At 38.1% G+C, this 25,424-nt stretch overlaps 1 protein-coding gene across 1 annotated transcript in view; it reads right to left on the minus strand.

Annotated features, from left to right (window-relative positions):
- Positions 1-25,424, minus strand: part of LOC119650797 (homeobox protein abdominal-B-like) — a gene marked incomplete at its 3' end in the record, with an annotated part of 85,112 nt that overhangs the window by 11,553 nt on the left and 48,135 nt on the right. The window contains exons 4-5 of the mRNA XM_038053932.1: positions 10,550-10,614; positions 8,336-8,378 (exon numbers count right to left, since the gene is read on the minus strand). Coding sequence (XP_037909860.1) covers positions 8,336-8,378; positions 10,550-10,614 — 108 coding nt within the window. The remainder of the gene's footprint in view (positions 1-8,335; positions 8,379-10,549; positions 10,615-25,424) is intronic.

The raw sequence follows: 25,424 nt of genomic DNA on the forward strand, positions 1-25,424 counted from the left end.
GATTCGAACCTAGGGTAGCGAGTATGAGGGGCCAGCGCTTTAAGTCCCCAATAAACGCGCTGCCAAATTCAACGCTAAAGTACATTAAACCCGAATTTTATTGTTAGAATATCGAATGAATTTTTATTATTAGAAATTTGCAACAGAGAAAAGAAATTTAACAGGATCATTTCTCAAAAACAACGACAACTGCTTTTAGGAAATTTCTTATTACTTCAATTATTTAGGCTAACTCTCATTTTTTTTAATTCCGGCGATAAATGCATGCTTATGTACAAATCCATATACATATTTGGTTTATACTTTCTATTTGGATAAAGTCACTATCATCTCAAGCGGGTCGGTAATGCGGACGTTAACATAGTTTTCTCTTGCTTAAAACTTGTATTGCAGTACATTTCGTATGGAAGTGGATAATTACCGCAGACTCCTTTATGGTTGCCTTATAAGAGCATGAAGTAAGGTAAAAGCCAATACTTGGAAGTAAACAATAATTGCAGAGGGAAACCAGTGATAAAGGAAGACAGGTCAATTTAATTTCAACTGAAAAAGTAGATTCAGAAGAAATACATACATAGGAAAAACATGAACCACAATCACTGGAAAGCATTTCATACATTTTCAAGGTTGATTTCCTCATGGATTTTTCTCAAAATTTATTCGAGGGGGAATTCTTCCATTATTATGCCCAATATTCGAAGATGAACTGACAATTGTAAAATATGTATACATACGTATATTCCAAATTTGCACTTAATCATTGGTCTGCTTAACAAAATCATGAATAATGCAGACTCGGCACCTTAAGTTATCATTACTTTCATTTCTTTCATGTATCGAATTGAACGTCAATCAAGCAATTATAAACACGTAACTGTTACGATCCCTACAATGTTCTTGCTTTGGAACCAAACAAAAAGGAGTACCTACCTAAATAACGCACTCCGCCTCTAATGTCGTATTATACATACAAACCAACCCATATCTGAAATATCCCAACCGACTGTGAGTTATCTCTTATCTGCTAACCAAAAGGTAAAACAGGTACTCGGAAAGCTTATGATTATGTACTATCAAATATATAAATCTTAATTTTATGTGAATATTCATCAGTTAACCAGAAATGTATTTTCTTTATTCCTACCCCCAAGCCATTTGCCATACTCAGTTGCCTTTCGTTATATTAATTACTACATAAAGACAGTGAAACTCACTGAAAACTGGTCAGACACTGAAACGATTAACCTGGAAATGGCGGACGCTTATACTGTTCAAAGACCAACCGCCAGCATACTATGGGAGGTGGAGAAATCCAGATTCCCTCTTCTTTTCTGACGGAGTATTTAACAAATGTCGGCGTTTTTCCATGTGTAGATCAAACAAAATGCTTCTGATTCTGGGATTGTATTTTTTATCCGCCTGTTAAATGAGTCTTTTTGGAGTTTCGCGTTTTTATGGAATTACTGAAGGCACACATGGCGTTAGAAGCCAGCCTCTGATACAATTCGGCTCGCAACGCCGTTGGTGGTCTTTGTTTCAACTTAAATATGGGAACAGACTAACTTTTTGCTTCAATGTAAGTCAAGCATTCAATGTCCCGTCACGACTAACTGCTGGAAGCAATCGTAGATTGTTGCCACTAAGAGAAAACGAGATCTCAGAATTATAACAAATGTTCCTTTTCTTGGGCACGAATATGTCTATGTCTTCTAATTACTCCATTTGCACAGAAAGGGGAAGGAGCAATTTGAGTAGGACAATATAATAAATATTTGGAAATGTCGATTATGTAATTTAGAAAATATAACTTTTGTAAGAAAGACTTGATGTAAGTGGATAGTCTAAATTATGTCCTATGCACGGAACAATCATTCCTAGTTATATTCGTTGCAGAAAACGCTAACATCATGGTGAAAGCAATAATAATAGATTAAAAAAGATTAACGATGTTATACCTGCAAACTTTTTGATGTGCATTCATTTCAAGTACAAACAATCATAATTGGAGGGTAATAGGTAAAGATGGTTTAAACTGCATCTATGATAATGAAGGATAAGGCAAATTTAAACTTATGTATTTGGAAGACGAAATTAAATAGTTGCTAGTCAGAAGAGAGAAGATCTGGATGGCTCAGTGGTTCGAGCGCTGGGTTATTGTAGCGGAAGGACGCCTTTCAAATCTTCCTGGTCATAGAGGGTGGATCATTGGTGGCGAAGATGGATTATTGGTTTATTGATCGAGCCACCCGCAAGCAAGAAGAACGCTACCAAATTATAAAAATTCTCCCCAAATATAGGTAGGAAGAGTTGTTTGTCTTAATTGTTAGTCTCAATTTTTCCAAGCCTCGAGCTACTTGAACCAAGTCTATGGTTCAACTACAGAAACAGCAGATGTCATCCACATAATGTATGTATTTATGAATAGATATGACTGTCAACATAGAAACTTTAGATGAATACAATTCTTGATAAGGATGATTAGCACTACGGAATGTTCTTCATATTTTATATTTCTTTTTTATTTCCCCCTTTTTCCTTTTTTCATTACGTGAGCAATATGTTTCAAATGAGGTTTCTCTGGTTGGGTCGCATTTGTTGCCTTCCATACCTTCATAGATTAAAAACTATGTACATAGAAATTCAGTCAATAAATTCGCAAATATGTACACCTCCGCCAAAAAATGAGTAAACGCGGTAGACAATTGCAAAATCACTCACAATGCATATCTATTAATGTAAAAATATAGGGGCAATATCATTAGCTTATTTAGTCTGTATTCAGGGTTATTTCAAGAACTTTTCGTGGTTACCAGAAATGCTTTGCAAAATGCGAATATCCAGCAACACAATTTTATCGTAATTTGCTGCAACTTTTGCATTTTTTGTCCAACACTTATGATTTGATGGTAGGTAGGTAGGTAGGTAGGTAGGCAATAGAATATCACAGGTAGGTAGGTAGGTAGGCAATAGAATATCACAGAGTGATTGGTTCTGTATTACACTTACAATTAAGAACATCCGCTGTGAAAATGAAGAGACGCAAATTATCAATCGAAAAACATGAAGTGATTATTAAATTGCAAGGCAACGAGGGCCAATAAGGCTCTCAAATTGCTGATCAACTCAGCGTTAAACATAGTACACTGACTAGAATGACCTAAAGATGAAAAAATTAAGGACTTGTGGAAAATTTGTCTCGAAATGAAAGGAAGTCATTTAGCTTACATCGAAGAAGGCGGACAATAAAGATGCTGAACCGGAAATAAATATACAAAATGCGGCTTCAATCCTTGCTGTAAGCCACAATTTGTCCATCAGCCGTAAAATGCAGAAAATTATAACTATTTTCAGGTACGAGACATAGAACCGTAGGAAGAAGCCACACATTAATAAAATGAACCGGTCGAAACGCTTAGAATTCGCTAAAAAATATGCCAATCACCCCCAGAATCACGGTCGAGGGAAAGTGTGTCAGAAAACAGGCTAAATTCTAAATGTACCTTTAAAACGATGAAACAAAAAAGGTATAAATGGGGGTGTGTATCAGCAATTCAGGTATGCTACCTTACTATTTGTGCGAAAATTGCGGATTGCGGACTTCCAGCGAGGTAACGGCCCCAAACATTCATCACTCAATTCGCGTCTCCATTTGTTGTATACTATACCAAACCAATTAAAAACACCACTAAATAGCCCCGACTTGAATCCTTAGTATATGTTCATTAACTTTCATGGGAAGGTTCCCTAACACATATGTTTTGAAACCTTATTAAAATCGGTTGTTTGTTTGGCTGTCTGTTTATCTGTCCAGATCATACCGATATCGACTCAAATAAAGTTAGTAGTATAGTAATAATACCACCGTAGTCGGTCTCAAGCCCGGTTGTGAAAGGAAGAAGAATGGATGGCTTCAGTTTGAGTGATTGTAGACCACCGCACCGTCTCAGGGGGTGGGTGAAGAAGATGCAGGAACGTTATAGTCCTGATAGCTAGGTATAAAATGCAAATCCATTAAATGGTGAGATGAAGAAATCTAAGGCTTGGTACGAATAACCGGCAGGAGTTGTCTGATTCGGTGACTAGATCGGGCTCCTGTAATGAACCTCGGTGAACTAAAGATTCGTCAAGCGTTACCCGCAATACTATGAAGTCACCGCGGGAACTGGTGACCAAGAGTCGACGGAGGCGGAAGTGGCGGTATCAACAACACCAAGTCGCACTGTTGGCAACAGATTCAGTACTCGTTGAAGCACACTACTTTACCGTTTGTTTGGAGTCTCCGCTGAAGGTTGAGATAAATTCCAAAGAGCGTGTATAGAATTCTCGGCGGGTGAAGAACGAAGTGCAGAAGGTTTACCGGAACTATGCCATTGCCATTCAGATACCCGTAGCTGAAATTTGACTTTCTTTCGTATGCAGTTAGTTGTGGCGGTATGACAAAAGTCACTCAAGACGTGTTCAGAATGCAACGAATCTCAACAGAGCAACCAGGCAGTTCAATTTTCAGTGACTTACTTTACTCGCCCAGCAGGTTAAGTGGATTACCTCCTCGAAGAAGAGGTTCGTCGAGCCGTAAACAGCTTAACGAAATTGAGGGGGGGAGGGATCGGCGCTGATCTAAATCGTGTGCAGAATTTCTAGTATAAAAAGTTCACCAGCATACTTAGTCGGTTGGCACCTAGCAGTTAGCTTTTTACTCATTACAGAAAGTATCTTCTTTATCCCTAAAAAGGACACAGTGCAGGACTCCGCAGATAAAAGATCGATCACTTGCCGATCAACCCGCTACAAGTTCATAACGTCTATTATTAGTTGGCAGAGCAACTCATAATCCACTCGTAGAACAGGCAACTATAGGCCAAATAAATCTCTTTAGTTGCAATATCGATTGCGCCGAGGCTTTTGATAGTGTCCCGTACACCAGTCAATCGATATCCTACATCTGTATCGCATTTGTCCCAAACCAACGGTCGTGGAAGGGTGACATACCACCTCCTCAGTACGTACATCTGATCTCAAAGCTCATCCGCATACAGACACGAATTTTCCAGGGGGATTCTTTGAATCGCCTTTAGTTTTGTATGGCGCCCCCTATTCCTTTCTTAGTTACTAAATGATGCGAGTTGACACGAGTTGATGTATTTAGATGACATCAAGTTGTATGCTGATACTGATGACCATCTTAGAAGTTTGTTGCGAATAGTAGACTTGTTCAGCCGTGATATTCGGATTGAATTTGGATTGTCGAATTCAAGCCATCCACGAAACCGTCACGAGCCATATGCCAGACATAGGATTGGTGACCTCCACATCGAAGTTATGACCGAGACAGACTTCTTCTAGAAGTGCCTAGGAATTCTACAAGGAACCCATGTTCGAAGCATGCTCTACTGTTAAATTTCTTGCGATATATGAAGCTGGTGTTGAAATCGCATCTCTCACGGAAGAACAACATAAATGCACTGAATACACCCGCTATCACTTCATTGGATTATACATTCGGATTATTATCGTAAACGAAAACCGATCTGGAAAAAGTCCAGCGGCGGATACGGACTACTATGTCCAAATTTTGAATGCATCAAATTCTGCGTGGAGTGGAGGAACTTACCTCGTAGTATCGGAGGCAGGGGCGCAGCTGGCATTGCCGCACAACATCAGCGTATTTTTATAGCAAGGATCAGGCGAGTCCCTTGTTTGCAGCTGTTGGTAAGGCAGGTTACTACCTGATTTCACTCAATCCTCTGTGTGAAGACGAAGGACGGATTGATGAATGATGGAATGGATGAATGGAACTCGAAGGCAATGCATGGTAAACACATGGATTGTCTCTTTGAATTTGCCGGACAGATGCCTGCGTATTGAGGAACCCTTTGCTGACACACAAGAATTTATGTGTGCTATTCAGGACAACGTGGTCACCACGCGAGCTAAAATCTCAGAATGAAAAAGCGGGTGGGCAACGAGCAGTGTAGGACCACCACCTAACTGCACTGTTATGGTGCCGATATAATATACGGACAGGCATAATACTGTATGTTAGGTGATTTATTAAAACTTTGCATACAAGCATGGGGTGATCCCGGGACTATGACTGGTTTGCAGATATGAGCAGCAGCAGTACTTGATAGTTCCGCTTACAGCATGCATTGGGGCCAGCAAGTTCTAAATGATCGTCATGCACCACACAATAAGCCTGATAGTTTACAAAACAGGTCGCTCCACGTATATTATTATGTTGCTATCCTCTCCTATGATAGCAACATTGAATGAAATTACATGAAGAAGAACCCAAACAAATTTGGCGTCTCAAGAAGGTGATTGTAGGTCCCATATTATTGTCGGCTGTATGTCCGGAGGGCTCGAGTGGTTAGAACGCTGGGCTGTTGTAGCAGAAGGTCGCGGTTCAAATTTCACTTGTGTAGAGAGATTTGTTTTCATGACTGGATGTCGAAGACCAGGCGATGAATGAGTACCTGAGTCAAATCAGGGTAATAATCTCGGGCGAACTCAATGCTGACTACAGTGTACTGTAGTGCACCGTTACGGTCTTGAATGAAGTGTTCTAACCCACTTCAAGGACCTAATCCAATTGGATTTTTGCGTCAACGATTATTATTATTATAACTACAGCTTGGCTTACAGGCATTTGTTCCTGATCCATACCGTCAAACCAAAGTGTTGCATTTTTTCGAGAGTGGAGGATTGACTCCGAGCTAGCAGTAATAGTAATATTGTCGGCTACAGGTATTGAGCTTAAATCCTTTACGGTTTTCCTAGATGTTCTAGGTCTTTCTCACAGTCTATTTCCAGCGATGCAGAAGCACACCATTCTGCAAACGTGATCGAAATGGGAAATTCTGGTTGAATTTGCCCAATAACTTACCACCGACCGCTACTACCAAAGACTCTATGGATATTTAAGTAGGCAGGATGGTTCGAACCCAAATGCTTGGCAGTTAGTGTTAAAATTATCACTGACACTGACAAAAGACTCCTTTAATTTAGAATTATAGCAGCAATATAGGTTACAATACCACCAATATAACACTATGGAGTTTAGCCAAAATCCTACTATTACTGATATTGAAGTCTATCATACTAGCTACGTATAAATGGCCATACGAGCTACGTATAAATGGAACAGTTGTATACTCAAATATCCTTACATAAAAAATGCACTAAACCTTTCGCACCTGAAGTGCAGAGCTTGTGGTTTTCTACATGTTTTTGTTTCAGCTGTGTATTCATTTTTGCAAACAATATGGAAGCAGCACGCAGAATTCTTAGAATTTCTCGGGGCAAAGAAATTATAAAAGGAACAAATATAACAAATATCACTGCATAGAAGATCTACGTATAACAAGTGTATATTTAACAAGACGATATACTCGACTAATCGACTAATTACCCTTGTGAAAAAAGGCTTCTGAATGAAGAAACCCATGAACCGCTACTATGTGCCATTGGAAGCAGCAAATAAGTTTTAGATTAAACTCTTTACGTATCTTCTCTTGTTGAACTTGAGTAGAAGACCGAGAAATGATAGTTTGAATGCATTAAAAGACCGATACCCGCTCCATATACCGAAACATTCATTCATTTCGATATATGTATGTATATGGTGTTTGAAAGCATTCATTACGGTGCTCATTGACCCTAAGTTTTCTATTCTATCTTAATTTTATTTCCCGAATATTTTTCAAAGTCCTTTTAATTTTTTAGTATAAATTAACAAAATATATTGGGGATGTACCCTTCCTAATATCATAATCGCATAAACGTATACTCATATGTAAATAGAAATTTTCAAGAGTGGTAGAGCAAAGATCCACGAATTCTTGATCCATCTACTTAAAGAGAGCATAAGCTCATAAAGAAATAAAATGTTCGTTGATATATCTATTTATCTAGCCCCCGTAAAACCACCCGATTTAATTAAACATCTGACAGTATAAAATCTTTAATTCAATTATTCAAGCGATTTCCAAGAAAACGAATTCCAAACATTATATTCTCTTTATTTTGTCTTGCCTGAATTTTCGAAGTTACGTTTGATCATAGTATATTTGTAGTGGCGCGTGAGAAAATGTTTTCTTCTAATTAACTTAATTGCATGTGAACAGCTTTTGGTACGATATTAAAATTTCAAAAAAAAAATCTCTTCCTTCACTTTATACAAACATGTATAATGATGTATATGAGTGTACACTATCTATTTTGTCGGGTAACTAGTACTCATATAAGCACGTAAGAAGGTACGAACAATGCACATTCCGAGAAGTTTGTGTCTGTTGAAAAAGGTAAAAATAATTACTGGTAAAGATGAACTTACCGTAAGCTACACTACTAAAGTTTCCGTGACCTCGGTTGAAGAGCTAGAATGAAAATAGAAGACTATTAAAGTTCGCTGTGTTCATTAGAAATTAAAAAATGTGATCGGGGTTTCTTCTAATGATACGTTAACAGTATCGTAGCAGTGTGATTTCTTTTTATTTAGATCTCCAACGAAAAAATTTCTAGATTCATCACACAACACCAAATGTTGGAGCAAATTTGCATTGATATCGTGATTTTTAAAGACGGCGAAAAGTGCAATATATATACTTGTATTTTCGATAAAAATGTGGATAATGGTATGCAAATACCACAAACATCCTGCCAAAATTGGAAAATCTGTATATATATCTATGTATATAATGGAGCAAAATCTGTATAGCTACTAATGATGGCGACTATCTTCGCGCTTAATACCAAAGAGAACATTGTAGCGTAGGGACTATTATCGAAAGGTCGCTTGCCTTAGCTTGTGTGTTCCGTCCGCTTGTGAGATCCGGGAGCTCCGACCCCTCAACTTTAACATCGATTTCTTATATGATACAGTTGTCAATCAACATTAGTAAAGTTCTGTTACTGATCGAACGGCAGATATCTTGAATAGTCCACGGGAGAATATAACTTTGGGCCGCCATTAAGAATATTCTTTTCTTAGACTTAGTTATCAATGCACACTTAGTAATCAATGCACTTAACCGGAGTAAAGCCGCTGAGCCTAATGGTCTCCCCAAAGAGCTATCCATTGTAGCTCCTGCAGTTTCTGCAGAGACGTTACTTCCTCCACAAATCCGGCAATCTTGGGAGTCTGAGAGAGATAATAGAAGATGGAAACGATTTTTACCATTCTGATGAAAAGCTACCATCCTGAGTTCCACAACTGGAGAAGCACTTGTAGATTTCTTGACATCGCAAAGATAATGACTTAAATAATCCCGGAACATAAAAGTACCTCTTAAGCTTCCCGTTTCACCTGCTCTTTATCGATATCAAGAAAACTTTGGGCAGTGTCAACAGAAATTGTACCTGCTGCTCCCTATAAAGGGACATTCCAGAGAAATTTGTAGCTATTATCAGAGTGACATATGATAGCGCAAAATGTCAGCTAGTGCATTGAGGTGACATCTCAGAGAAATTTGAAACCCAAAGCATAATCCGCGAAGGCTACATCCTAGCACCGACATTATTTCTTCTTGTTATCGTACACGTTCTCCATATTACCTTGTGTGGAAGATGCGCTGGTAATCATGAAGAAAACGGAATTTGAAAACTCTTCGATGATTTGATTATCATTTCGTAATCCGTCTTCATTAATTCTAAATAAAGAGTGTAATTTCATCTACCGTAATTTAATACTCAGGCTTCAAAAGGCGTCGATCAATTTATATATCTAGTTAAGGTTGCTTTTGCCGATGGCGGCCCCAAACTTGACGTCGTTTGACGTATTAAAGGGGAAAATTACTCTAGAACTTTCGGAAAATCGATTTTTTCATTTAAACTATTCGTTAATATCTTAAAAATTACCTAGCAAAATTTCATACCCGAGGGAAATCTGTAAGAGCTTGAATTGCGCGGTCTCTTTCATTGCCCATATAGGTGCAATTTAGGTGTCGCAGTTGATATCGCGAATTGAAGTATTTCTTTTGTGGGAGATGTCAATGAAATATGTAATAAAAAAATCGGTTCTGAAAATCTCCTAATGCGATTTGACCCCTTAAGTTCATCCTAGATCCATAAACCATTACAGGTTTTAATATGAAGCATCACACTGGTAAGTTTGGTGGAAATCCTAGTATTATTAACAAAGTTATAGTAGGTCAAAGTTGCATCTGTCGCATTAAATTACTACTCCGTAAGCGATAAACATTGAATTGCATATTTGGTATATTTAACAAATATACACTACGTGTTATGTATAAATGAAACCATATTCTTTAAAAAAAATTCACAAAACCTTTCATACCTGAAGCGCCGAACTTCCGATTTCCGACTTGTTAAACAGTATAATACGAAATTTCAAATTGAATCATAAGTAAAAGCAATTTGTATTAAACGTGTTTGATATTTTTCGGTGCAACGAAAAAAAGGAAATATCGATCTACAATTCATCAGCCTTTTGTTGTTAATATAAACTAATAGAAAATTTAAAATTGTATTTGATATTGAAAGCATCATATGGCTTCACAGATCTTATGAATAAAAGATTATCACTAACCTTTGGAAATATAATCGTACTTCCGACCTTGTATGCACCGCCAAAGTAATTTTCGTTACCCACTTCTGTAAGAAAAAAAAGATTTATAAGCTCATTATTTTGATTGTGAAATTGTCAGGAAATAGATAAGTAATTTACTTTTTATAGTTTCTGAAAAAAACGTTATCACATGCAAGCTATTGTTGTAGGTTGACATCCAAACAGAACACTCAGAAAATGTTTTTTTAGACTCAACTTATGTTCATGTTCGTCCAGATTAAAACTTTCTGAGAAAAATATAGGTTTTTTTTCGAAATTAAAAAGAAGATCTAGTCTTGCTGCAGACCAAATGTAAAGTAAGAATTGAAACAACAAAACGGTTTCTGTTCTGAATTTTTTTTCGAAATTGAAAAGGGAACTCACTCTATTCACAGACCGAAGGTAAAGTAACAATTGAGACAACAAAACGGTTTTAATTGCCACGGTGTTGAAGGTAATGATGATGACTTTTTTAAACGATAGTTAAAATATTTGAAAATTATGACTCATATGTACATTTATTATGATTCTCTGGTCGTATCCTCGTTCCTTAAAAGCACCTTTTTTATTGACCATAACTGCACCCTTCTTTCATGATAAGCTCCACCCCATCTCAATACGAGGGAAAAGGGTTTGGAACACGGAATGAGGGTATCAAGCGTATGGTCGATTTTGCGGTCGATTGTCTCATCTTCCTACAGTTGATTGTGGAAACAGTAAATCAACTGCTTTTTCGATAAGACTTCGACTTGTTATCACCGTTACTGACTGTAAAGCCGTTTTCTGTGAGACCATCGCACTTCAACATCGGTCATTGTTTGCTGTCTTGCGAATTAAAAACCGATAAAACATCGTGATGAACGCATTGGTCCGCCACACATTAAATTGTGATGATCTCATGATAAAAAAGGAGAAATGATCTCACCTATGCTATTACTAACCATTGCAAATGTGAAAGAATCGTGAACCCAACTTAAAAACATTATCCCTGGAGCCATCAAACCTCTTAACCGGTTCATCGACCGAGATGCTTGGCTTTGGAATGAAGGTCTCCAAAAGAAGGTCTATGGAAACAAACGCATCTACTATAAGTTTCTCGACGATAAAACACTGGCCAATTGACAAAATTACCAGATCTGCATTCACATGTCAAAAGGTGACACCAACACACATAGGATATCGAACACTTCAGTTGAATTAATGACAAGAACGTTACTTTGTTTACTAACAGATTAAACACGATGGACAGATGGTGGGAATATTTCGAGCAGATTTCAACGGAAGAATTTGTTCATTCTTCGCTTCCACAAGTACTGCCGACATTTGGAGCAATTCCATTTGCCAACTCGACTGAAGTCGAGGAAGCAATGAAATGAGTGAAATCGAGGAATGCAAGAGTATCTAACGACATCGCATCTGAGTTCTGGAAAACGGAGAACTGAGACCCAACAACGGTGGATAGATGTATAAAGAAAGGAAGTCTAGCAGAATGTTCAAGTTGCCGTCCGGTTGCTGCCCCATACTTCTTTGAACGCACTTTTAACAACCGTATTCGCGACATCATTCCAATAACCACCGAGATTGTCAAGAACTGTGGAGCTAGTGATACAATTCACACTGCACTTTCATAGCAAAGCTGATCAAGTAGTTTATTCGAAAATGCCATGATCGCCACTTGCAATATGGTCTCTGACTTAATCGAAATAAAACAAAATTTTTGACGACCGATCCCATTGGTAGTGGACTGACGAGAACTGAACAATTTAAATATATTGGATCAATACTATCAGCCAGTGGGGAATTGCGTTATGAAATATCTTCATGCATCAGTTCAACTTCAATGAAATAACCTTCTTTATGATCGTCTTATCAAAACACGTCTTTAAAAGACAATCTACAACGTGGAAAAATTGCAATACAGGCGTCTTCATTTACCTTGTAACATATTTGGTCTTTCAGCTTTTATGAATTATGAGAGATAAGACAAAAGTAATTTTGTTAGAAATGAAAGGTCAGCTTTTCACTTTGTTTTTGAAGGTAATTATTTAGCAGGATATACTTCCCCAGCATCCCTGCTACTTCTCCACACAGAAAACATGATTTATGAAACTTTTTATAAATCAGAAGGAAAATTGCGATCCCAGTTCACAGAGGGGCGGAAATTTATTAATTCGAGGACCATAGGTTAATTTGCTTTTTTGCAATATTTACTACCCATTTTGTTTGTAGATGTTTTTAAATTTTTATTTTATAGCTCGCTGTATATTAAAGACGCCAGAATTATTTTCAGTGATTTCAACACAAGCATAATATAGCACATAATATCGAAGATAAACGTAGTATCTAAAAGGAACAGATGTCAATGAAAAGTCATTGAAATTTTACATCAAAAATTTAACTCGTTTGCTTCGGCACCCGTGCTGATATGGCTAATTACTCCACAGACAAATAAGAATATTGTTGGAAAGATGTTAAGAAAATCCTGGAAAAAGCAAAGATCCAACGGAAATGGTATTAGAGCATCAGGTTCATCGAAGTTTCAATAACAATAAAATAACACACAGGAAGCTTTCAGACGAAGTCTTATAGCAGACGTCCACAATATATAACAATTATCTGTTGCGATCATTTTCCTCCCGTTCCTCCTTTCAAACGAATAACTAGCGCGACTATTTTCCATGAGCTCTTTCCCTTACGAGTATTTTAACTCAGAAATTCCAATTGCAAATACAGCCGATAGGCAGACGAAACTGCCAAATATAGCACCAAACATAGTTATGCTAAAGACGGTTCGAAGCCCGTATAAGCAGGAAGGAGGGAAGATTCATCGTAGTCTGAATGGCCGTGTAATAGCTAGATGTCTCTGGAAGTACGTGCGGAAATTAATAGTAACCACAATTAACTCAATGCACGTTACCCTACTGAGACAGGGGCCCCCTTTGAGTTATATGGTTGTTATATATGCCACTGGGCACAGCAAACTTACCACACTTTCTTCTTCCCTCCTTTGAAGTTGGATATGTAACACATCATGCTTACCGTTAATTACACCTCGGACTAAAATGCACTTTTCGGTTACGACCTTCGCCTACCGTACAAGGACACCGATTGCAATTTGGAATCTGCTTGAAAAGAATACTTCACCGCGGTGTTCAATCGTACCACATCCGGTCAAATTCGACCTCTACATGAAATGGTTAGTCACCGTAATATACGCACAAAGACTACTCCTCTAAATAAAAGTGAAATCATCTTGGTAATCAGGGCACTCATATGGACGCCGTTGGGCTTGACGGTCATCCCGCAGAGCAGTCAAATGCCTTTCAATTTGGAGAAGGATGCAAATAAAATTGGATTGAAAGTTAATACGAACAAAACCAAGATTTTGAGCCTAAGGGTCATCGCTATATTTTTATCTCCTATTCATGGGTAGAACCGGTTTCCTGGAAAAGAGCCACTACACCATATATTATAGCTGCCTTTCAGTAAACCATGTGCTCGGAGTAGGTTTCTTAGTTAGCCAAAAAATGAAACCTGCTGTTATCGGCTTTGAAAATACAAGCGAATGGTTATGCAGTCTGCGTTTCCGAGGCAAATTTAGAAATATAAACCTCATGAACGCAGGAGATTGCAGGGTCGGAGAAGGGTACTATACGAGGCAGTTGAGCTGACACTCGAAGCTTGTCCCAAGTATGATATTAAAATCATACTTAGAGATCCAACAGTCAAGGAGGGACGGAGCCCGTATTCAGGCGATACGTTGGCTCCCAAAGCTTAGACACGAATACCAATGATGCGGGTTATTCAGTTAGCAGTATCGCACGAAATGGTCGTTGGAAGTAACTGGTTTGTGCCGAAAGCAGTCCACAAACATACGTGGGCCTTTCAAGACGGGACCATTTTCAACCAAATTGACCACCTGCTGATCGAAGGCCGCCACCTCTCAGCCTTGGTGAATATAGGAACATATAGTGGGGCCAATATAGACTCGGTTCATTCTCGTTAGTGTAGTGCTCCTGGTTCGAAATACAACACCACCTACAATCCCCTCTGACAATCAGATGAGAGTGAATACTGAAGCCATTCCTAACACAGCTCTCCGTAACACCTATAAGAGGGAAATAGATGCCGCAATAACCGCAGCTAACAGATGTCGTGGAGATGAAGCATCAACAAACGATCTTCACAACCACCTGAAGAACGTTAACTTTGATACGGCCACAAATATACTTGGCCCCAGCCGCAAAGGCTGGTTCAATGATGAACATAAGCTAGCAACGGAACGGAAGAATGCTTCATATCGAGTAATGTTGTATTCTCTCTATCATGAACTCCGGCGAGCGAAGAAGCACCTTCGCAGACGGAAAAAAGAAGCCTGGGAGAACCAACAAGTCTGTTAACATGAAAAGCGCAGGGAGCAGCTGCACCAAGTGCGGAAGTTTTACCAACAAGTCAGCAGGATGAAGCCTTATACACCTCGATGCTTATCCTGCTGAAACAAAGAGGGAAATTTGATTTCCCATAGAATGGGCATATTGGAGCGATGGGTTGAGTATTTTGATGAACTACTGAACAATCAGAACATCGGCGAGGTGGAGGTCTCGCCAACTGAAGGCGACGGACAAATACTGCCACCGACAAGTGTAGAAGAAACAGTTCGTGCAATCCACCAGCTCCAATCTAACCCATAAATCGCCCGGAGCCGATGGAATCACAGCCGAATTGGTTAAATATGGAGGCAACTAATTACACCAAGCGGTTCATCAGCTGATGTTCAAAGTATGGAACAGCGAATCAATGCCTGACGACTGGCAACGGCACATTATCTGTCCCATACATAAAAAGGGAGAAATCATACAGTGCAGCAATTATAGAGTATCACGTTGCTGAGTACCATCTATAAGATATTCTCCGCTATCTTGCTAGGTCGGATAGCCCTATACGCGCATACCAAAGAGGCTTCACTCTAGGCAAATCAGCAACAGATCAGATCATCTCTGCGGCAAGTGATGGAAAAACTTTTGGAATATGGCTATCAGTTGCACCATTTGTTCGTCGAATTTAAAGCCGCCTTTGATAGCATAGCCAAAACTGTACAGGACCATAAAAGGAAAGAATCGCGTTTGGAAAAAGAATCCTTCGTAGATTTTTTGGCCCCCTACATGACGATGGATGATTCCGTAGTCTACATAACGACGAAATCTATGAGCGATACCACGACCGCCTGGTTACGGATGAAATCCGGCTCAACAGTGCGGTAGGCGGGTCACCTAATCCGTATGGATGAGGATGATCCAGCCCAGAAAGTCTATAAGGGCAATATCTATGGTAGAAAAACAAGACGAGGCAGATCCTGCCTGAGATGGAACGATGGTGTACGTCAGGATGTCAGACATTGCATTCCATTGCCTTGTGCTGCCTTGAAAGTGTATGGTAAATATAATAAAGAAGTGCTACAGCTGAAAGGAAATATGTATAGAATATTACAACTGAAGGAAAGTATAATATATATATATATATAGAATACCAGACATATTTTCCTTCAGTTGTAGCATTTCTTTCAACTTTCTTACGTGCTCAATCCCAAACATATTTCACATTTACAACACATTCATTGGAACATAGGTGTAGAATGCCCTTACTACACATTAGAGACTGTTTACATTTAGTTAGGGTGTTCAAGCTACATGGCGCAGGGTAAAAACGTGTCGTGTGACATTGCTTGCATTTAAATTTCGCCTGCACCTCGATTATCAAATGAAAAGTATGTTATAGAAGTTTGTTATGACAAAATGGCGAATACCGAATCATCGAATTACTTTACTTTAAGACGATTCTGCAGCTTTTAATATTATTGTACCACTGTCTTGAGTTCTCTTACTTTTTAGAACTTCAAGTTGCTCTCCTGGAAAATTACCTTCGCAAGTTTGTCAGGGTGGTCATTGGAATTTTTAACAATTACATAAACCTAAAGATACGACTTTGCCATTGCATTCTATTCTGTGCAGCTTTTTCAGTAAAGTATGGTTTCTTATTTGTTTGATTGAAAAGCTAGGGCTTTTCCATCTGATTGGGTATGTTTCCTTCTTCAAAACGTTACAAATGCATACAATGATTTCCGACTCAAAAGTCTTCTTTTTACCCTCAGTTTGGATTGAATTATTCATGACATGAAATATTCGAGGACTAACATCATTTCAAAATGGAAATAAAAAACGATTTACTTGAATGGTCAATGTGGTTCCATGCAACCAGACGAACATCTTAACAAGATCTCAAATTCTAATGAAGATTGCTTTTTACATTATGTATATATAATATATATCAAACATACAAATAAATATATTCATGAACTTGTCAACAATTTTTACATTCTTGTCTTTCTTCATGCTTTAGCAATAAAAGTGATGGAGTTACACTGACAGAGAATAAGGGAACGTATGAAAATGGTGTGAAGTAAGTACCGAAGTAGCAAGTACCGAGAATGATGAAGAGGTGAAAGTGGAAAAATTTCACAATCAGTCCAATGTCTTCGCTGATCATCAAATGTCCAAGTAAAAGGTTCGAAAATCTCTTCCTTGGTTTTTACATTAATTGATCGCCACATACCGTACAACAAGCTTGACGTGCTGTTAGTTAACAAGAAGAGTTACTCCGCATTTATTATTGATGTAGCTATCTCCCGTAATAGCAACACTGAACGGAAATAGATGGAGGAGAAGTTGAACTATGAGCCACTGTCCAGGGAAGTCAAGGAAATTTGGCTGTTGTAGTTCACATAATATTGTCAGCTACAGGTATTGTACCTAAATCTCTCACGGCTTCCCTAGGTGTCCTGGCACTATTGTGGCGTGGCAGGATTCGCAGCATTTGAAATTTATTTCGAATGTTGCGAATGCGAACAAATAGATGGCGCGGAACTATCCACTTTGCAGAGCTCGCCACGGGAGTGGAGGACTGGCGAGAAAAGTGTGCCATGAGTTAGGGGCAGAAAAGAAACACATGAAGCGAGATTATTCTCTTCTGCCTCTAACGAGCAAATAGTCACTTCACTTTTTCTTCATTCTTTAAATAAATTATTTAATAAAGTGAAATTTAGTGAATTAGTTAAATAATGAGTTAAGTTAATTTTCGCTAGTCGTAAGTGATACCTGGATATCCTTGAATAAAATTACTGTTATTTGCAAAGAATTGGACTATTAAAGTTAAACTACCACACAGTCTGATTCAAACCATGCAGAAACGCACAATTCTGTGACCGTGGTCCATGTTGCGGGCAATTCTCGCCAGATTTTCCCACCAACCTACCAAATGCTTGGCATTTAGTTCTAAAATTAAGTAAACTCCGGCATCCCCCGACATTATGATAACTCAGAAATAATAACTTGGAGAAAGTGAACTATGGGCCACTGGCTAGGGAAATTGAAGATTGCCATCTCGAGAGGGTGATTGAAGTTTTCATTATATTGTCAACTTCAGATATTGTATCTAAATTCTTCACGGCTTCGTCAGATATCCTGATACTATCACACAGTCTGGTTCAAACCTTTCAGAAGTACATCATTCTGCAAACGTACTTGATGTTGCAGGCGGTTCTCGACGGATTTTCCCATTGACCCACCACCGGCTGCCACCATAAAAGCCTTTCTATTCTTTGTAAGTAGGTAGGATCGTCCGAATCTAAATGGTTGGCACTTAGTGCTAGTGATAGGTAAAATCTGGCATCTGCCGAGATTGCTGCAACTCAGAATATAACAATAAATGAGTCGCAATCAAATTTCAGTTCCTGTGTAAAGGCTGTATGTTTTATTTTTTTCTAACCTTCTTATCTTAATTTGTAGATGAACTAAAAGCTGAGTGAGCAAATATGAATCACACTTTTTTGTAAAAAGCAAAGATTCACAAATCAGCACTATGAATTGGAGTTCAAGAATACACGCGAAGTATCCCCAGTCTGTCGCAAAAGGCGATTTGAAAGGATAGAAACTTGTAGGCTAACAACCTGCAAATTTCGAAGCTAAGAAGATAAAACCCTGAAGAATGGAACAGTTGGTCTCCGAAAAACATATTTGTATATATTACCAACTACTAAATACTTTTAGCCAATAAAAAGGAAAAATATCTTCGAAGCCAATCAATTTCATTTGAAACTAACTTGTAACCAAATATGTGACATCTGACCTTCTGCTTGCTCTCTCACCGAGTCATGGAACTCGGCCAAATAATTCTGGATTTGGAGAAGGGGGCAAATACAGTTGGTGTGAAGATAAAAACCACCAAAACTATGCCTATCTGCATTAATGGACAGAAGATTGGAAGCGTTTATCAATTTGTATATATGGTTTCTGCCGTCGGCGGAAGCGTACTTGATGTTGCTCAATGCATTAACAGCGCTCAATTCGTCTTCGCTGTTTTATCCAAAATCTAGAAACGCACCTGCTTCAAGTTGAGACTGGTCCGTGCTAATGATCTTGCTGTGTTGCTATATGGAAGTAGCACATAGGTACTGACTTCTACTGTTACTTGGAAGCTCAGGGTACTCTGGCCTGGTATAATTTCGACCGAAGAATTTCGTTGACACACCGACCAGATACTCGTAGATGTGTTGAAGAGAAGGCAGAAGTACAGAGGATAGCTCACCTACTGCAAAAAGACGAAAACTCTATTGTTGGCTACGTCATGCAATAGGATCTACTATCCCAAGAAGACTGATGAGTGGGCGGCCACAGAAACACATGGCACAGGACAGTGAGGAGGAGTGTAAGCTTCTCGAGAAGTCGTAAAGGGGACTGGAACATATTTCAGTCAACCGTCAATGATAGGACGTAGATGTGGTTGACGCACTACGTACCATTCAGGATAACTATATATATAAATATATTGCCACGCAAACGTCAATAATATCTCCGATAGGGACTCACCTCAAGGCTATGAATTTTGGCTATCGAAAATGGTTTATGATCGGTTTCTGAAATGTGGACACGCTTCCTAACAATGGTATCGACAGTCCTCAGAACGTTCGCTTTCTAAAACCTGAATAAGAATTTTTGCAATATAAGCTCAAAATTCTGCGCCTAAGCGAAGTGAAATGGGAGGACTCTGGAGAGTACACCTCTCCCATCTGCAGAGCTGTGCTTTTGGAGGACACGAATCCGGTGTCAAACTGCTGATAACTACTACCACAAAGCGCGCATTTCTGAGCTGGGCGTCCGTTTCTGACAGGATCCTGACCGCAAGATTTCGCTCTATGCTAAGAGGCATTATATCCTTTCTATATGCATCTACAGACAGTTCAGAAGCTTTCTAAAGAATACATTGTGATTGTTTTGGGTGATCTGAATGCCAAGGAGGGCTCTCACTAATCCTTCTTGCGATGGGGAGGCACGGTCTTGGTGATCGTAACAACAACGGTGAAAAGTTTGTAGACTTTTGTAATTTTCACCGCTTCTTCGTCGTCAGAAAATTGTTCGAAGGCAGAACCTGCTACAAGGTCAGTTGGGTTGCGTCTGACCGCCTACGAACATTCAATCAGATCGACCATAATGCGATCGGCATTAGATTGAGAAGTTATCTTCTGAATGTGCGTAACAAAAGAGGTGCTGACGTCGGCTTCGAAAAGGACCATCACCTGATACCCCTTCACTTGCATGTCGCTATTGCGTCTACTCGCAGTGTAATAAGCGTCGCCCTTTTTGCGATTCAGCAGTTGCAACTTTAAATACCCGAAAGTATTGGTGATGGAGGAGTGCTAGCTTCTCAGAAAATCGTCCAAGCTGTTGCAATGCTAGGGACCGACAGCGATGGCGAGTAGTTGTGGTTGATGTACTATGCCACACATAGGGATTTATGGCAACCCTATATACAAATCAGTCTTTAAATCTACCGGACTTTTGCAGTTGCTACAGAGTTACATCTGCATATATATCTGCACACATTGTCAATTTTCAGGCCCGTGGTGATAATTGACACTCAACCTATCAGGATGAGTGTGAATTTCATGGGACCATCAAACTAAAATATTGTTTAAGCTTAACACGGAAAAATCAGGAATAATTAGTTACCTAACGATTTTTTGAAATCTGGACCCTATAGTGAATTGCTATTTCAGTTAGATCTATGTTCAGAAAACACTAAGAAAATAATTGCCATATATATTTAGACGTAAGAAGCTCTTATTTTTATGAGTTATTCCATATTCCATAGACTATGCTTCACATTTGGGTATATTAGAAAAACACTCTAGAATCGAAATCGACATGTCTTATTCAGCTTAATTAATGAATCATGTTTTTGCCTTTTATCAATTATGGGAAACATAGGTTGCCTTATTAAATATAATTCCTCTGGATATGAGCTATATATGTAGTGTAACTCTCTAAACTAACTAACGCATATATAACGCTGATTACCATTCTTCTACACAAATACACAAATACCAAATATATTGTATCCCGATAATTCCCATCCCGATTATTCGTATTTCCGGCTTATTCGTACAAATTTGCCGGATCCCAATATTAAATTTCTTTATTTTGTACTATCTATAATAGGTAATCCCAACAATCCGTATCAAACCGTCAGTCCCTTGACGATACGGATCATCGAGATTCTACTATATTATAAAAATACTCGAAATTCAATTTAATTGTATTCAAAAACTAAAATCACAGCTTTATCAATAACATTTCGCTGGTTTATTGCACATATAAATGTATGTTATTTGTGTATTTAGTTAGCAATTTCTACTCACCCGAGCTACATAAACCCAAATGCAGTAAAATGTCCGGCTAGTTCATCTATCGAATATCACACATGGTGCAATCAACACGTGATAACCGCTGATCAATACACAAGCGTTTATTACTTCATTGCTTTATTATACACACCGACTTGAGTCACATCATTCACTATCTCACACCGCACTATTGTATTCCAGCACACAACTCATCAGGTGCACTCAACTGTAGGAAAAAGTCTGTGCAAAATCACTCGAGCCCACTATGCGGCCCTACCGCCATTCTTCCATACCCCGAACCATCATGGCCAGACAAGTTATTTAAGTGCCGGTGGCGGGCAGCATACTTGGCAAATTCAAATATGGTCGTCACGAGTGGCGCATCCCACCTTAATTTCTACACCAGACTAGCTTCAAGTAATGGTCACGATAGTGTGCGTGTGGGACTGGCTCGGCGGATAGGTACGCCTGCCTCGGCTTACCAGAAGATCATGTGCTCATTGCACACCGCCCAAGAAAAAAAATAAGGAAATCTAAGAGACAGTCAGAGTCATTTTCGAAAATTCAAAGCAGGAGAGCAGATTTCTAGCAATATTTCACCTGTGATCAGTTGTCAAAAGACGCGAAAGCATTCATTCAGTAATCAGAATCTGCAGTAGTACGGAAGATATACAACACATAGTTTTTCTAATTTTTATGAGCAGAATAAAAATAAATTTTTAATGTGCGAAAGACATAAAATTTACTTTTAGAGGTTTTTGACGCGTTTTTAAACGATTGTAAAATTTAGTGCCCAAATGGCTAGCAATGGAACTGGCTGACATCCAAGCCGGTCAGTTGTTGAGTTAGTTGTAATTTACGCTCCCAGTACAACCTCAATCGATACACAATTTATTGGCTTTGGACTCTTAAATTATTCTTAATGCTTTTACGCATATCCATAAGTCATGACACTTCACACTATGCATACATGTATGTATATAAGAAATAAAATAAAATTTTGGATTTTCTTGAAAAGTGATTCGAATGATGGAACATTGAACAACATCATTGTCCGTACTGACTGTACGGATTCATTTACAAAGCAGTTTTCTAATTTAAACATTTATTATTCCACTCTAGAGCCCATAGCATTCAAAAAGGAATGAATTAATCAAGATCGATTCCTTCTTTGAGGGGAGAAGATCCTATTTTAAAAATTAAAGAACCCAAATTGCCAGGGTAAATGTCAGCCAATTATTAACAACGGACGAAATTACATTACATAACTAACGACAGGTCATTGGCTTTATTTTGATTTGTAGAATTTCGATTTTGAGAAACTGCTTGTAGATGTCACGATATTCAGTGGTAGTTCGGAATAAGTGCAACTATTTCTGTTTTCACAAAGTCGGAACCAAATTATTAAAAGAACTGATAAGCATGCTGTGAACCAGGTACTTACACTCTATTGACTTCTGTAGCAATTTTTTAGCAAATACTAAATAGGACAAAGGAAGTGCAAGTATAATAAGTGTAATCCCTTTCCCAAAGTCACCGCTCTTGGGTAAATGGCTCTAAGTTGTTAAGTACTGAAGAACCAATTAAACTATATTTCCGCCAATAGGAAAAATAACGAATGCTTTACAATATTTTGAGCAGCAGTACAAAAGGTGATCTATTTCAGAAGAATTTGAAGAATTGGTAATATAATTTCTCCCACAGAAATGGATCCTTGCTTTAAGTGTGGAAAGTCGGTTCAAAATGAATACTGGGTAATACTATTTGGCCAGTCTGACGATTAATTGAATTTGAAGGCTGTTGCATATATATATATGTTCAACCTGTGTTGTTGTACGGAAGCAGCTTATCAGGAGCATTCCATATTATCAACTAAAGAAGTGAATTTCTTTTCAAGTTCCGGATTCGGTAAGGTGTTTTAACCTATGTCACATAAATAATTATGTGTACGCAGATATCCTTCATGAATCCTAACAAGCCTGCCCACTATACTAAGAATGAATAACGTTCCATTTAGATTATACTGTCATGATCTTAACTTCATTTAAAAATTTTTAAACAAATGTTCGACCTAAAGAAATTGTCTTGCACTACCCCAGAACAGAACAGTTTTGAATTGAATCATTAATTTCTTTTAACGATTACAGAAAAGAAGAAAGATATTAAACACCTGCCACAATTTTTCGTTCTCACCGCCTGAAATGAAAACTTCGAATTAGGTGAAAAGACCCAATCGTTTCAAAAACCAACCTAAAATAAAGTCAGATCCTACAGCTGCGGCTTACATACATAGTTATCGCTGCGAAGGGCTCAAGAAAATAAATTATTATCTTCAAAAGGCATTATCTAGTTTTCAGTTTCCTACCAGAACAAGTTTCGAATTAGAATTGAGTCATTCAGTTGTTCTCATATCTTTCTCCTGTTTCGGTTTTTTTTTTGAATTTCTTATAGATAGTTACAAATCTATTCTACGCTGCGGCCTTTTTATATTCCTGACTTTAACAGGTAAATGTTTTTTCTTAATGGTTTTAATACAAGCAACGCACGTCAACAATCCTTATGAAAGGAATTTATAGAAAAACTTGATTTGGAATAGCAATTCTTTGAAACCTTTAAAAGAAAAGTTTGGAGAAAACTGACTCCGGATCCTTTAAATATCCTCTTAAAATAATTAATTGAATTTGTGTTCTAAATTGATTTGAAATCCAAGCTTTTATTTCTTTATGACTATACTTAATGATTTTTCATAGCCGAACAATGTCATGCCAAAATCTCTTACAATTAAATTGGTTGAATTCTAAAAAAATATTTTAACAAAATTTATAGTAACTGCCATGCCCAATGTGAGATTATTAGGGAAAAGTAACCATGGGTATGGGTAATTTTATAAAGAAAATAAAAATCGACCGTGAACGAAAACCCGCCTTTGAAAAGAAGCGTCATCCAAACATGCACCTATTTTCCATTTTATTGCCTTGTATACCAATATAACTTTTAAAACTGAAAATGTTTCTGCTTGTATTTTCTTTTACAATCCAAAGAACAACCCTTTTTGGTTGCCAGCATTACAGTATTTTCTCATGCAACTCATAGTGAAGTGTGATCTAGTTTTCATTCTTTTGATATAGTTGACATTCTTCCCAACCGCAGGTGGTAATATATGGTGTTATAAATATTTATGGCTCACTTATTCATGCTTTCTACAGAAGCTGAAGCAAAGACCTTGAAATGTAGGCGATATATTAGTTTTATGTTTACTTTGTGCAAATCAAATTTTTGGAATATTTCCTTGCATTAATAATGACAGGGCAATGGTTGAGAGGGTAGAACACCAGCCTCTCAATCTGATGGCACTTATTGCTGTGAGCGTATCACAGTGTCATTGAAAATTAAAATTGAAAAAAAAAACAACAAAGAGATTGTTTGGATGTCCTACACTCCACAAAGGAGCGTACATTAAGCAATTCTGGGAACTTTTCGCAGAAGACAGGAGGTGTACATTAAGAGATTCTCGATACTATTTAGTATAAAATGTTGATGATTGAACATGTAGATGTGAATATAATTATTGTAACTAAGCCTAGGATATAGCGCATCAACCATCCTCTATCAGTCTTCGATGGTGTGCCTAAACCTTCTCCCTGCCGAGAAGTTTATATTTTGTTTCAATTACTCTTTGCTAAGGAGGTCTACTTTTGACACTCACTTGTCGGCTTAACGAAAAACGTGTGGAACCCACGTAATTTAGCTATGACGCATTACACTAACTACTATTAGTTGATTGGTAGCAACATTTTTTGACTCAGAAGTATTGATGGAGAAATGTGTGGTATAGCAATTGTGGCGTATCATGCCCACCTCCAGTTGTCCATAGCTCCTAGCACCAGACACAAGAGCACTATTAATGAAGGGACAGGATTTTCTGATAGCCTCTAGTGAACACTACTGAAAGATTATGTTACACAGTCAGTATTTGAAGAGTGGAAACTCATGGGCTCAAATTACAAACATTACACCATCGTTATGCTTTTTCTAGAAAGACTCTGTAAACTTTATAACAGTAGTCTCCATTGGTGTGTAGGAATACAATATTGTGATGTTGCTGATATTGGACCGCAGTAA

The sequence above is a fragment of the Hermetia illucens genome, chromosome 3, assembly GCF_905115235.1.
Source record: "Hermetia illucens chromosome 3, iHerIll2.2.curated.20191125, whole genome shotgun sequence".
Classification (NCBI taxonomy): domain Eukaryota; kingdom Metazoa; phylum Arthropoda; class Insecta; order Diptera; family Stratiomyidae; genus Hermetia; species Hermetia illucens.